At 43.9% G+C, this 16,078-nt stretch overlaps 1 protein-coding gene across 1 annotated transcript in view; it reads right to left on the reverse strand.

The window, feature by feature from the left end:
• Positions 1–15,050, reverse strand: part of LOC147708028 (uncharacterized) — a 135,005-nt gene extending 119,955 nt beyond the window's left edge. Inside the window, exon 1 of the mRNA XM_086925699.1 lies at positions 14,021–15,050. Within this exon, the coding sequence (XP_086781825.1) occupies positions 14,021–15,050 (1,030 nt within the window). The remainder of the gene's footprint in view (positions 1–14,020) is intronic.
• Positions 15,051–16,078: the final 1,028 nt, after the last annotated feature.

Genomic DNA, 16,078 nt, shown 5'->3' on the forward strand with positions numbered 1-16,078 from the left:
GATGATATAAATCCCCAGAGTACAAACCCATCCATACCAATTCTATACCATCAAGATTTACCAGTCTCTAACAGATATTAAGGTCTGAGTTCACTCAATCAGAACGATTGACATAAGGTATTAACCATTTTGGACCAGAAACACTGCCCAATAAAGGAAGGGTTAATGATAAACATGCATGGGGGTCTACTTATACCTTAACGTCCCCAGAAAGAGCATTTAGAATCCCCTGAGACTGCTTTAACAACTATAGCAAAAGGAAGTAATGGCAAGCCAGCAGGAGGTAATATCGGGAAAAGTCTAGAGAATGGTTATATCATTACTACCTGAAACATCCCAGGCCTAAGGGGAAAACTGGATTTACCAACGTGGCAGGATTTTATAACTTCTGATCAACACATAATTTGTCTCCAGGAGACGTGGTGTACCGAACCGACATATGTTAACGGGTTTATGTCATACAGGCTTCTGGCCGGGCCCTCGCCAGGGGGCAGAGCAAAAGGGGGGCTCCTTATTTTAAATAGGATAACCGTATTCAGGGTTAAAAGAATCGTTGTTGTTGGAAACCATACCCAGATTATATGGTTACATTGCAAAGATGGAAGGGACATGATTGTGGTTAATTATTACAATAATGTTTTTGATTCAACCCGTAGCAACGTTGTGTTGGAATTGAATAAAGAACTGGATAAATTAATAAGCCTTATTAGGACATCTATTATCATAATCTGGGTAGCGGATTTTAACATCCAACCCTGCCCATTTTCAATGACCAAGGTATGTGGGTACTCCCATGGTGAGGAAGATGATAGTATGCACTTTATTCATAATGATTATGGAGTAGCCCTTAATTTATTGATGGCCAAATATGATTTAGAATTACTATCATGTGTACGGGATATTAATGGAGTATCAATTCCTTCAATTATTGTCAGAAATGCGGCTTCTATCATTGATCACATGCTTATTTCATTCAATAGCAGATATTTGTGTTCTATCTTATGGATTACAGATCAGTTATTAAGTGACCACAACAGTATTTCTATGTCAATACAATGGTGGGGTCCAAAAATGACAGTAGATTATGATACAGTGACTAGTATTACCCCTTTTAGGCCTAATGGGACACAAATCAAATGGGCTGGTGTAGACCCCGTAAAAGTTTCTAAAGAAATTGTCACTAAATGTGAGCTCGAGATCTGGTATTGCCTCAGCGAGGACGTCAATCCTCATCAATTATTAGCTAACTTCCAAAAAATTAATGTCATAATTGAGGGGATATTGACCGCCACTCCTAGGGGAAACGGTACTCAACCTAGAGGTTGGTTTGACTATAATTGTACCCAGGCCTCAAACCAACTCAAACAAGCCCTGGGAAGTAGACCTAGAAATACTGAAACCACAAAAAATGTATGCTATAACTATAAAGTGGTTCTCAAGAGTAGAAAAAAGGAGCTCCAGGAGCTTGCATGGGATAAGTTAACTTTGGCAGCCGAAACAGTCAACAGAAAGCTATTCTGGGAAACCATCAATTCACCATTTTTAAAGAATGATTCTTATCCCGAATTAGTCTCGCACGTAAGTTGTGAGGTGTGGGTGGAACATTATTCTAGTATTTTTAATCCACCTGATTGTAATACATTATGCTCGCAAGGCTTAACAGGAAGTCAGTGGCCGGTGGTGCCATTAAACAGTACTATCGAGGAAGTCCAAGAATAACTGACTGGCAGCAAGGGAGGTAAAGCACCTGGCCCAAATGGGGTTCCTATCAATGTATATAAAGCCGAAATAGCTCTACGGAACCCTATTTTAACCAAAGTTTTTAACCTAGCAGCAATAGAGTCCATTCCGCTGTCATGGGGACAATCTGTGATAATTCCCATTTTTAAAAAAGGCATTAAGACCGAGGCAAGACCCATTTCACTTTTGGATTCTTCAGCTAAAGTGATGAGTAAAATTATTTTGGTACGACTTGAAGAATGGGTTACCGAAAAAGAGATCCTCTCCCCAGTTCAATATGGTTTTAGAAAAGGGCTATGAACCCAGGAGCAATGTCTTAACTTAGAACTCCTGATAGGGAAATATACTCTGCCATGGTATATCTGTGCTTTGCTGATCTTAGCAGTGCGTTCGATCTTGTCGACCACTCCATCTTATGGCCAACTTTACTTAATCTAGGTGCCCCTAAAGAAATAATTTTCTTCCTAGCCAGGTTGTATGAAAAACGTTCAAGCAAGGTGCGATATGGACAGCGGGGAGAATGTACACCATATTTTATGGTCAAAAGAGGCATATGCCAGGGCTGGGTGTTGGCACTGTTACTCTTCTCCTAATTTATAAATGAAGTAGACACAGCCCTAAGGTCGATTAAGGCAGATGCACCACAAATAGCTGGAAAACCAGTGCCGGTCTTGCTTTATGCCGACGATGCGGTGTTGCTTTCCAGAACCCCCCTTGGTCTTCAACGTCTAATGGATAGTTTTAGCCTTTTTATTAAGAACAGGAAACTGCTAATGAATAAGACCAAAACCTTTGTTATGGTATGTGGCCAGAAAACTAAGAGAGGTAAATCCTTTTATATAGATAATTCCCCAGTGGAATTGGTAAATTACTTCTGCTATCTGGGCGTAACCTTTTCAAGAAATGGGAATTGGTCCAACAAACTTATGAATGTACGCTCTAAGATGGTTAAGAGTGCTCAAGGGATTTTTAGATTTGCAGCTAAGTTAGGTACCCGCCGCATTAAGAATATGGTTGACATATATAAGGCCAGATGTGTTGTAATAGCCCTTTATGGTGCAGGTGTTTGGGGCAACAATCATGCACAGACACTCCAGTTAGAAGAAATCTTATTTATAAAACGCCTTTTGTGCCTACCTCCATCAGCATCCACTGAAATCATACACTGTGAAGTAGGCATTAATTATTTATCTGATCTTATTGGTTTACGACCACTACTTTTATGGAGATCCATTTGGGCTAAAGAGGAGACTAAATTTACCCAATCCATTATCAGTGACTGCTTATCCTTGGATAAAAGTCACAAGATCCCCTGGTTGAAGAATATCCGGAATTGGTGTAATAATTTATTTAATTTCTCAATCCAGGATGATCCTGGTTGTATTACTCTAGTTTCCAAACAGGAGATCAAAAGTACCTTTTTAGCCCACCAAAAAGAAGTGTGTATGAATGTGATTGGAAAGCAACCCACTTCTGTATTTTATTACGAGCTGGAGGTTAGAAGAGGGTTCCAAGATTACCTGTCAGTAGTAACTCGGCCATCTCATCGTTTTGTTTTGATTCATCTGAAATTAAGCATAGTTCACCATCTGGTTGCCTTTCCTACCATCAAAACGTGCCCGCAGATTGTATGCCCATGCAACGGGATATCGAAACAAAGTATAATCCATTTATTACTATTTTGTAAATTCTATGCTGACTTAAGATGTTTTTACTTGAAACCAATCTTCTTAAAATGTAATGTGAGAACATCGCACGCTGCTATGAAATTATTAGCAATGCTTAATGACCCGGGGTATGTTTCTATGCAGTTTTTTAATATTTTAAAATCAATTGCTGCTAGGAAATCCATTATACTTGATAACTAATTGGATTGTTTTATGTACTGGACACTGTTATTAACAATTTGCTGCTAGAATATGTCTATTGCACTATTAGAGGACTATTATATATAATTAATGTTTTTATATGTGTATCATGTTTTTCTGCTTTTATGGTTGTTACACAAACCAAATAAAGCCTTTTGAAATTGAAATCGAAATTGAATATAATACCTTAAACTCGTTAAAATATAAAAAAAATTATATTGTTTACCACTATATTTCTGAAAAAGGTATTAAAGACAGCAATATTCATAAAAACAATACTACTTTAAAAAAAAACAGTATTTTTGACAACCATATTCTATACCAATATATTTTTGCATCACAATATTTTTTTCTGATATTTTGTAGTTTTGACATTTCGAACTCAGTATTTTGACCAAACCACCATTTTAATGCAGTGGCACAACAGTCCCTTTGTTAGTCATTAGGTTTGCTGCAGGTTGGGACCCTTGAGGCTGTAAGTATGATCGACCTACGGACTACCGGCTGAGAGGAGGATGGAAATGAACACTGCTGCAAGTGCTAGATACCTCTACTATGCGTTCTAAACCCTTTCTCTCTCTCTCTCTCTCTCTCTCTCTACTTAAGCTGCACTCCAGCGTTTGACTATAGGGTCTACCCCCACCGCTCCCTGATAAGTATACTTTATTTAGAGCTAGGGTAAGTCAACAAATGAATGTACATAAATGTTTGTGATAATGTCCTCAAGTGTGACTTCTGTAACATTGCATGTCGCTGCCATACGGCCCCCATCGCTTCTTGTTCCTCTGTTTCTTTTTTATCCAGTGGGTGCATCGAATAACGTTACGGCAGAAACTCGCTTCTTTTCATGGGACGTTTTAGTGCTCATTTATAAGATTATTCCAAAATTCGAGCACATAAAATATACAGAGCAAAATATAGAATTATGGGCCTTATAAAGAATTATATCAACAAGGCACCAAATATATTGCAATCTCCATCCCTTCATCTAGGAGGTGTATTATGGTGTTACTAAGGTGGGGGGTGGGGTCTGTTTTGAGGATTGTATAATTCCTTCTGTCCTGCAGGAGAGTGAGGCAGGCCTCCCTGTAGTCACTCTTGCTTTGGATGACTATAATTTCCCCTTTATATGCAGGTTTTATCACAAGATGGTCCTTTTTACAGAGTGAGTCTAAATCTTCTCTCTCCTATCTAGTAGGGTTTTGGAAGGTATTTCTCCTTGGTTGTAATTCTTCAACCTCTTTTATGACTGCTTCTTCAAAAGGCAGTACTTTCGGGGGAATTGATGAGGCACAGAGCAAAACTACCAGCCAGGGAGAGTGGGCAAGTCATTATGTTTGCTGCAAGTTGGGACCAATGATGCAGTAAGTATGATCGGCCTATAGTCTACAGACCGAGAGGAAACGGAAACAAACACTGTCGCAAGTGGTAGATACCTATGTGTTCTAAACCCTTGCTCTCTGTCTCTCTGCTTAACCTGTACTCCGGAGTTTGACCACAGGGCCTTTCCCCACCGCCCCTGATAAGTATAATTTATTTAGAGCTGGGGTAAGTCAACACATGAAAATACAAAATGTTTGTGATAATGTCTTCAAGTGTGTCTTCTGTAACATTTCATGCCACTGCCACACGGCCTCCATCTCTTGTTGTTCCTCTGTTTCTTTGCTTATATATCTGCCACATTACGGAAGAAACTTGCTTGTTTTCATGGCACTTTTTGTTGCCCATTTATGAGATTATTCTGATATTCAAACACACAAGAAATATAGAGCAAAATATAGAATTATGGGCCTTTTAGAGAATTATATCAACAAGGCACCAAATATATTACAAAGATCTAGAAGAAATGGGTCTGGAACTGTGTCACGAGTAACCTGTAAACGTAACTACGTTGCAATTGATCTTGTGCTTTTCACAGGTACATCCTATACACAGCAAGTATATATTCCTTGTTTGCATGCTGAAGCCTATCTTTAGCACACTACACATCTACATGTATAATTTGAAGGGGTGAGTCACTGGGGGATCGCTTTTCACTAGTATCGCCCTAAAGAATGCCCGGGACCTATACAGGCTAATAGAGTAGGGCAGAAACGTGTTGGTGCTTTTAAATTAGGATCATGGGACCACAACATCCTGTTTGCCCCTTCCCATAGTTTTTAACCATTCCCACTCTCCCACTAATAAAGGGATACCTTGGGGTGAAAGAGGGATTCTTATATATGTTAACCCCCCGCCCCTCAAATCAAGACTCCTCGAAAGAGCTCCATGGAACATGATCGAGCCCGCCCTGACCTTTAGGAGTCAGGGTGCACCTGATGATGCAGCATGCCGCTACTAGAGTGGGTGAGGGTTATATATAAAAAGAGGTTTTCTCCTCTTCCCACCTCTAAGTATGGTGGAGTACAGATCTCTCTCTCCTTAATCACTTTGGTTCATAAAGGAGGATACTATTTAGGTAAGGTCATTCTGAAGGCATCTGATGACTTCACCTTTTCTAATCCTATAATTATCTGGGGAAGTCATCCAAAACTATTTTGAAATATGTGTATAACACACGATCTTTAAATGAGATGACTCCAGAGTCATCACAAAAAACATCTCCAGGGTGGTGTTGCGATTACTTCAATTTAAAAATCTTTGATGATTATTTACCACTAATCATCACAAGAGAGATCAGTGGCGGCTGATGGATTTTAAAAGTGGTAGATTTAAGTTTTAAACCGAGCATAATGAACGAGCGACCGAAGCGAGCGATCCTGAAGCGCAAACAGAGGGTACAGGGGGGGGTTCATCCCCACACAAAATGTTTGAAAAAAATTGATTCAAATGGTGGATTTTATTTACACCATATATTTACTGCAAATTGCTGAAAAAAGTGGATCCAAGTATAACATTCACATGTGTGAAGAAAACATTAGAAACAAGTAAAAAATCTTCTCAATCCTCAAACTTGTCTGCTTGCAAAATGAACCCCAAGCCAAGCACATCCAACCAACAGAAAAAGGCTTTCTAAGTGTTTCCTACCTGTAACACATCTTTTTAGTGTATTGTTTTATCACATCATCAAGGCCCGGAATGGTAGTATCACCATATATGGTGGTGTGATCCGAGCGGGGCACAAGAGGAGGGGTACACCCAGGGCCTCTCACATCGGCCTTTGATGTCTGCTGGTTTATCGACTGAGCTGTGATATAAGAGGACATGCAAAGCGGATTACAGACCCTTTCATAATGTTCATTGTGCCCTACATAACATAATTACATTTTTTTTATTTCACAGGAGTGTCTCCCTTGGCTGGCCAATTAATTAATGAACTGGTACACTGCTGCTTCTTCACAGTGGCGGGAGATGCTAAGCAGAAGTGTTGGTGTATATATTTGCGGCTTAGCAGCAGTGTAAGGTAACACAGAGCGACCGTCAAAGGGGAGCAGGGAGAGACTCGCTCTCTAGAAGTACATGCTACAGAATGTTAATGTAAACTGTGTACTCCTCAGAATCGACAACATTAAGCTTATGTCCCCCAATTCACGACAATATGCCCTTTGCAGTCTGTACGTACTATGAGTGGGTAGTCTAAACAAGCATTTTCTTAAAATGTTAATTTCTAAGAAGCATGCGTGTGTTTTTTATGTTGTGATGCTGAGAGAGCATCAGAACTCTTTTGAATATACATTAAGGGGCATATTCTCAAGAACGTGTGATAACCATTGCAAGAGTAACTTAATGCAACTCTCAACATCGCAGTCTATCGCGGGGAAAATTACACTGTGTTAACTAAGTATTCACAACACAGCGGTACCATGCGATAGTCACCAGATAATGCGTCAAATTGCCGTGTTAAAATCAATGCCACGCCCAAAAAAATGCGAAACACTAATGCAAAAAAGCTGCGATGAGGCCCATTGCAGTACAAAAATCTGCGAAAACCAGTGACAGGCCTGCAATTCACATGCCGCAGGCGAGAAAAATCACCATAAAAGTAGAGAAAAACAGACAAACAAATGCCAAACAACAGGGAAGCACAATGGATGTTGCCGGAGCAAGTACGGAGGAGAACCAGAACCCCACAAGCCCCTAGGAAGAACAGCCTGGGACCTCGGGTCAGGAAAGACCAAGGAGTAGAAGAGTAGGAAGAAGCGTTCCAGTCCGCAGGAAAACAGGATCCTGATAACCGAGGTGGTAGAACACTATCAATAACTATTTGTCACCTCCACTGGATCATTGGAAACCAAAAATGGACTATGGCAGTCCATCGTGGACAAGGTGAATGTAGTGGAAGTGCTGAAGAGGACAATGGAAGAGGTCAAGAGGGGCTGGAATGATGTCAAGCGCAAAACCAAGCTTAAACTCGCCAACAACCGGAAGGCAGCAATGCAGACACAGATGTGTCATGTCTATGGTCTTTCAAGTGTGAAAGTATGGATGAATGTAGGGTCAGTGAATTCCTCTTACATCCATGTGGCTCATGTCGTTGGACTTGGGTCACAGGGTGACACATTGCCGAATGCGGTCCGGGTGGCTCAGACACAACATCAGGGACACATGCAGTAGTTACTTCCTTGTTCAGCCCCGTAGGGAACCACGCCCAGAGCCCCGGGGTCATTGTTCAAACAATTAAGCTGGACTGGCATGCGCCAGGCCAGCCCACTCCGCTTACACTCACAGGGGGGACAGCAACGCTACATGTCCCAGGTCTGCCCTGTAGTAATCTGCTGATCACAGGTCTAGTTGTCAGCATGCCACAGCCACTCCCTCACGGCTGGTATACACCCACACCACACCCATCCAGCACATGCGTCACAGGACATTTGACCCAGCCAATAAAAAGGGCCTGGCGCATGTGCTCGACGCCATTTCCAACCTCTCTCTGGGTGTATCCATGTAGTGTTCATGTAGGCATGGGGACCCAGGGCCCTGCCACATCACATTCCGCCAGCCCAGAGGTGACATGATGGTGTCTGCACCACGATACCCAATCATGCAGGGTCCATGACTTGTGGGGCACAGACTTGGTGGCACCGGATACACTGCGGCTGGCACAGGCACACCGCCACGGGATGGTGACTTTCGGTGAACTGAGGTAGGGTCACCTTAAGTGCTGAGGGGGTCCGGACTGCTCAGGATTTATGTGCCCTGCTGGACCACAGTGTAGGCCATAGCCAGTGAACAGCGGGGGCCTACCACCACGTGGCATCGCCTCCTGGATCACAGAGTTAGTGGCACCTCAAAGGCTGAGCAGGTGTGCAGCTTGCGATGATGCCAGGTGCACTGGTATGTCCTCTGCCATGGCAAAATCAAGACCCAGAACCAAATGTGAGACCTGGGGGCCTGCAGAGCGGGGCTGCAGGATGTGGAGAGTGCCATGTCCACGGGCCCTGGGCTTGTGGCTTGCACCGGCACATGGTGGGCCCTCATTGCTACACGCCAGTAGCGGAAGGTGAGAAGTGAGGCCTGGGTGCGCAGGGGCTGTTATGCACCGCTGGGTAGTAGGAGGGGCTGGGGTGCAGCTGCCTGGGTGTGCAGGGGCGGGCATGCACCACTGTGTGGTGGGAGGGGCTGCGGTGCATCTGCCTGTGTGTAGGGGCGGGCATACACCACTAGGTGGCGGGAGGAGCTTGGTGCATTTGCCTGGGTGCGTAGGGGCGGGCATGTAACGCTGGGCAGCGGGAGGGTCTGGGGTGAATCTGCCTGGGTGCGCTGGGGCAGACAGGCAATAATTCCGTGTGCAATTGGATGTACTTTCCCATTCATGTATCTGGACTCTGTTTCAGATGACGGGTCTGTTTCAGATGTGGAACCTGGTGAACTGCACTACATACCGGCACGTGGTGAGAGACACACCGGTGTCAGCAGGTGAGCAGTGGGGCCTGGGTGCGCAGTGTCGGCACTCTCTCTCCCTGTCCATCTCTTCTATCATCTGTGTCTCTCTCCACCTCTCTGTACGTCTACCTCTCTCTCCCCCTCTGTCCGTCTATCTCCCTCTCCCCCTCTGTGTCCGTCTTTCTCTCACTCTCACTCTTTGTCTATCTTTCTGTTGCTCCCCCTCTCTCTCCGTCTTTCTCTCGCTCCACCTCTCTGTCCTTCTATTTCTCCCCCTCTATGTTCAGCATTCTCTCGCTCCCTCTCTTTCTATCTCTCTGTATCTTTCTCTCTCCTTCTCTCTCTCTCTCTGTCCTTTGATGTGCGCATGACATACCTTCTCATCATGATTTTTGATTTGCATGCTGTGACCTATGAATTGTCCTGAGGAGAGCCGCCATGTGTCTTCATTTCTGTTCTGTGTATTTTTGAGTACATTTTCATTTGTTAATTCCAAGGTGAATGTGTGATGCTCATTTTTGTGACGACACATGTATGTCACCAAATGTGATTGTGCCACATCAGGTGGATTATTTGGTACATGATTCTGTGTAGTTGATGTGGCATGTCTTTGACAGGAGGAGCCGCCGCCGGTGAGGGGGAGTCCTGGGGGTGGTGTGTGCTGTGGCCCTGTTGGGGATCGCAGCTGCATGATCAGTGGCTCCATGGCATCTGTTATACTTCTGATGTGGCTGTGGGCTGGGCTCCCTTTTCTGGTGCAGGCTGTGGTCCGACTTTACACCAGATCAGAGCAGGTGTTAATTTCCTGCTGCTCACGTGCCTTATCACATGTTTTGTGGTCGTATCGCCGGTCTGGCTGGTCATTGAGAATGTTGCGGAGTGGTGTTGTTGCAGCTTTTTGCCTCTCATTAGCGATAGTTGCTGGCGTCATCTGTGGGGATGTTTGTTGCGGCTGCTACCGCAGGTAAACTGGTGCTATGGGCTGTTAGCACCAGCTTGTGAATGGGGTGATAATTTTATCGCGACTTTGGCTGCGATAAAGTGCTGATAACTCAGCAAAAACTCCTTGAGAATATGCCCCCCCTTCGGATGGGGGCATGACGGGTGGGTTGCAGGGGAGGGGAGTGGGGGTGACGAGGGGGGCTGGGGGAAAATTTTGGGAAAAAACACACTTAGAGAAGAAGTACAGGCAAAGAAACAGATATATAATTCACAAAAGCAGTTGCGTAATGGGGAAAATGTTACAGAAAAGTATTGGGAAAAGAAGACTAAAACATATACTAGAAATGGCTGGAATGGTTAGAATTAAACTAAGATGGGGAGAATAAATATCTGTTCATTAAATGTGGCAGGACTCAATGATGTAAACAAAAGGGGTGAATTGGGGGAGTTGGTAAAACTAAATACATTTGATGCTATCTGTCTTCAAGAGATACATCTTCCTTGGGACAAAAGGCACTTGATGATTATACAGGGCTATAATTAAATGGTAGCTACATCACAAACATCAAATTATCGAGGGGTAGCCATCTTGGCTAAAACGTCATTGGGGCCAGTCAAACGGAAGGCAGCAGATAAACATTGGAGGTGGGACATAGTTGAGCTAGGAGTGGGCTTTACCATATGCTCGATCTATGGGTCAAACTATGAAGATCCCCAAATATTTGAAGATCTCGAGGTAGAATTGGCAACATGGTTTACACCCCTTACCCTATGTGGGAACTTGAATGTTGCTCTAGATCCCCAACCTGGTGCTAATAATCAAGGGAGTTACCAAGGGCGAAAACCAAAGGTATATAGGGCACTCACATCACTTGTAAGGAGCCATGGATTAGTGGATATGTGGCAGGTTAAAAATACACCTCAGAGCTTGGGTAGCACGTATTACTCATTTCCACATAAGAAGCATGTTAGGATAGACTACTTCTTTTGTACATTAGAACTCCTCAATAAGGCTAACATAACTATCCTACCTAAGGTATATCGGATCACAATCCATTAGTTCTGGGATGGAAGTTGTAGATGGCAGTAAGAGTAGGGGACATTGGACTTTTGAAAAAAAAGTTACTAGTTAATAGGGAATATATCGAGCATATAAGCAAATGGGTAATCGACTATTTTGATATTAATAGGTATAGCGCCTCGAGAATAACAGTGTGGGATGCATTTAAGGCAGGTGTGAGGGGCGAAACTATTAGCTATGTGGCCAGAACACGAGCAATGTGCAGGGAAAAAAGTCAGGAACTTATGCGGAGGTTGAAGGTAGCAGAGGATGAGCATGTACTCTCAATAAGGCAGGGAGGAGAGATAACGCAGAGTCAGGAGCGGATTTTGATTCTTAAAGCAGAGATTAATGCGGGGCTCGCACAAAAAGCAGCAGAAGAATTCCAGTCCTGTCGTAATAATTCATATGAGAGTGGAGACTTAGTAGGGAAGATACTAGCTCTTCGCACTAGGCAAAAGGCAGTGCAGAATCAAATCTCAGCTATCAATAGGGGGGGGGGGTGGAATATACTGATCTGGATGACATAGTTAAAACCTTCCAAGACTGCTATCAGGTATTATATTCTGAAGAAGGTGGGATGGACAATATTATGCTAGACGATATTAGACAGGCGGTGACAAAAGAGGATTTGGGTGAGGGTTTAAATGAGGATTTAAAAAACTAACTGGAGTTAGAGATCTCACAAGAGGAGACTGAAATAGCATTGCAGATCTCGCTGCAGGAAAGGCCACAGGTCCTGACCAAATACCCCTTGAGCTATACAAAGCATTGGGCACTACAATAATATCCCTCTTGTTAGATCTATTTAAGGGGATTCAGTATAATGGAAACATTCCGGGGTCATGGAAAGAAACCAGAATTGTCATCTTTCCAAAAAAGGGGAAACCTCCGGAAAACCTAGGGTCATATAGACCGATCTCTCTAATCAATTCAGATATAAAAATATACTCTTACATCTTGGCGACTCGGCTAGGAAGGGTCATTGGTCGTCTGGTCTCCCCGTGGCAGCATGGTTTTATACCCAGGAGGCAAACAACTGACAATATCCGGAGAGAAATCTCATTGTTTGATATTATGTCAGAAACGGGGGGCCAGATGGCCATGATCCTTCTGGACACCGGGAAGGCGTTTGATCGTGTCACATGGGAATTTCTGTGGGGGATCCTGGAGCTAAAGGGGTTTGGCCAGGGATTTATAAGAGCGATTAGAGCAATGTATCGTGATCCAAAAGCTTGGATTCACGTAATGGTCAAAGAGTCAGGAGAGGTCTTAATACGCAGGGGAACCCGGCAGGGGTGCCCCTGCTCACCTATCTTATTCGCTCTATTTAATAATCCGCTTTTGGAGAAGCTGCTCCAGACAGGCAAAATCAAACCTATCTGCACCAGGAGGTATCAGACAAAAATACTAGCCTATGGGGATTACGTGGCAATTGTAACAATAGATCCTGGGGAAGCTCTAGAGGAGATCATTCAAATAACAGAAAGGTTTGGCAGGCTATCAGTGTATAGTCTGAACAGGGAAACTAGTGTGGGTCATGGCAAAAGTGGACAAGATAATTAAAGCTAATTTTGACCCACTAATTAAAACTATAGTTCTGGAATTAAAGAGGATAGATGGGCTTCATTTGTCAATTATAGGGAGGGGAAATTTCTTGAAAATGAGCATCCTGCCGAAACTTTTATACCTGTTTAGGTCAATTCCAGTAGCGCTATACGATATCATACTTAAAAACGTCAATTTTATGCTTTCTAATTTTGTCTGGCAGTACGGGAAGATAAGGAGGTCTATGAAATTTTTGATATTGACACAAGATCGAGGGGGGTTGTCAATTCCAAACATTGCATTATATTATTAGGCAGCTTTTTTACATCAAGTATCATTTCAATTGAAATTGGATAGAACAGACTGTTTGACCACAAGGGAAAGAATTCCTACAATATTCGAATTAGCAACAGGAAAAGATGCTGCAGGGCTCCTTTTAAAACAAGTGGAGCACAGATATTATGACAAAGTCCGGTTTAAAATCATAGAGAGTGCATGGCGTATCTGGAAGCAGATATTGAAATTCATGGGAATCCCTCGAGTCACACAATATACCCACTTATGGCATGGCTCACTTTTTTCAAAAGATACTTATGATGTTATGGGACAGGAGTGGGATGTGAAGGGTATAATTACCATAGGAGAGTTCTTTGGTGGAAAACAACAGCCGCAATTTTTGGATCTACAACAGGAGTTTGGGATACATCCTAATCAGTTTTTTAAATTTGTACAGGTTAAAAGTATCCTAATGGCATTCAGACCCAGGGTGACGATTGAGAAGATTCCCTTTATGGAGTTCATTAGAACTTGGGGCCAGATGTAGGTATCCAAATACCAGTTGGTAACGGACAAAAATACAGAATTTCGTCTGTTACCGAGCAGTATTTTGATATTGAGATGTAGGGGTCAAAAAAACTTCTGAATCAGTAAATTTACCGAATCGGTAAATTTACCTACTCGGTAAATTTACTGATTCTGTAAAATTACCTATTCGGTAAATTTACCGACTCGGTAACTAAGAAATGGAAAAAATGACTACCAGTGCCAGATGTAAGTGGCTGGCTTTCTTCACTGTGCGTTTGGGCTGTTGGCTCGCCATGGCGCCTGCTGCTCCTCCGTGTCTCCACAACAAGGGGGCTTGTCATGCTGCTCCTACTGGTGCTTTCCTCACTTTCTGGGACATCCAGGGCAGCAGTTTGTGCTGTCTGTGCAATCATCATCAGCTCTACAGCACTGGTAAAACTAGCAATGCCCCTAGACACCTCATTGCTGTTGTGTGTGAGTCCCTCTTGCATGTTAATGCATCGTCTGCATAGCAGGGAAGTGGCTGTGGCCAGGCGGTTAATTGCTTTACTTAGCTGCTGCGCATGCTGCCTCTCCTTGCGCCTTGCTAACATGTCCTGGTCCAGTTTGCTGCACAGAAGCTGCACTGATTGTGTCATGTTCCGCATCCCTGCATCCATCTCCTTGTTAACATCGACCAGTTCTCTAATGCCCTTCTCAATATCTTCCACATTTGTGTTCAGGTTCCTCATCTGGCATTGCACAGACAGGATGGCCTTCCCCTGCATCCTTTGGGTTTTCACCATGCTACCCTCAAGCCCACGGAAGACACTGGGACCCTCCACATGAGCTGATACAATGCTTTCTCTGTGCCTGCGGCGTCTGCTACCTGTACGGAAAACCTCTGCACTGGACTGCTGTGTGGCAGGGCTACCTTCTCCAGGCAAGGTTGGTGTGGCATCTCCCTCCATGTCACCCGCTGATGACTCCATTTGGACAAGTGGGGCAACTACATGCCTCCTGCTCTTTTGTGATGCAGGAGTTGTCAGAGGCAGTGATGCAGGCAGTTCAGGTGAGGACAGTAGCAGAGGGGAACCTGAATGTTCTGGGGACGCCTGCACATGTGGAGACATTTCTGGGTCTTGGGATAGTGGCTGTGTAGTTGGTGCACCTGTGTCCTCTGTGACATTCTCTGCACTTGGCCCTGGCTCCTGGCTGTCATCCCTCTCTGGTGCTGTGCCTTCCTTCTCCCTGGTACGCCTGCGAGATGTCTCGCCTGTGGACATATAAGCGTACATTAACTTGATACAATTGCCTCACAGCCACTGCAATTAAATAATTTTCACTTGTACAATGTACATGTTGCCTGCGCTTCACTATGTCTGAAATGATTTGCCTAACTTGTTGCTTGCTGTGCTGTATGATATGGTCCTTCATTTACTGACTACATGTCCCATAATGTATTGCTCCTGTATAGTGCTACCTCTACTGGATTGTGGTTAACTTTGCCACATAGGGTAAAGGGAAGGCTGATGGGGTGGGGGTGATTGCTGTGCATGTGTCTTACCTTTTCTGGTGGCGGCTCTGGCTGAGCTGTCTGCATCTCCCAGTCCACAGACGCTCTCTGGTTCAATGGTGGACCCCACCAGCTCCTCCAGGTCAGTCAGGGGGGGTGCACGGTTCTTCCCTCCTCCAATTTTGTTTGCCTATTTGTGGTGCTCAGAAATGTTTTTCTTTATCAGGCCCCTGAGGTCATACCACCTCTTTTTCAGGTCGTCTATGTTCCTTGGAGTCACTCCTACAGCATTCACCTTTGCTTGAATGTCCAGCCAAATCTTCCTTTTAGCAGATTCAGCCACAGTCAGGGACAGCTTGCCAAACAATTTCTGGTGTTCCTTCACCACCTCCTCCACAAGGACCTGCAGCTCCATGTTGCTAAATTTTATTTTCCTCTTCCTCTCTGGCTGTTCCTTTTCACTGCTGCTTGCCATTTTCACAGTTTAAAGGTGCAAAACTTTTTCTGTGGCTCAGGGACTCAGCTCAGCTCCAACTGCCTCTCCAGAAGGTTCTAATTACTTGCAGCTGCCTGTGTAGCCACTTCCTAGTAGGGAGGGGGAGGGTGGTAGCATCTGATTGTCTGCCTGATTCAGTTTCACTTTTATTTGCTTTCTGATTCGGTAAGTACCGAATCGGTATTTACCGAATCGGTTTTTCCCATTCATTCCTATGGGCCAAAAGGCCCATAGGAATGAATGGGAAATACCAATTCGGTATATACCGATTCGGTAAATACCGATTCGGTAATTACCGAATT

Source organism: Lissotriton vulgaris, chromosome 6 (assembly GCF_964263255.1).
Source record: "Lissotriton vulgaris chromosome 6, aLisVul1.2, whole genome shotgun sequence".
Taxonomy (NCBI): domain Eukaryota; kingdom Metazoa; phylum Chordata; class Amphibia; order Caudata; family Salamandridae; genus Lissotriton; species Lissotriton vulgaris.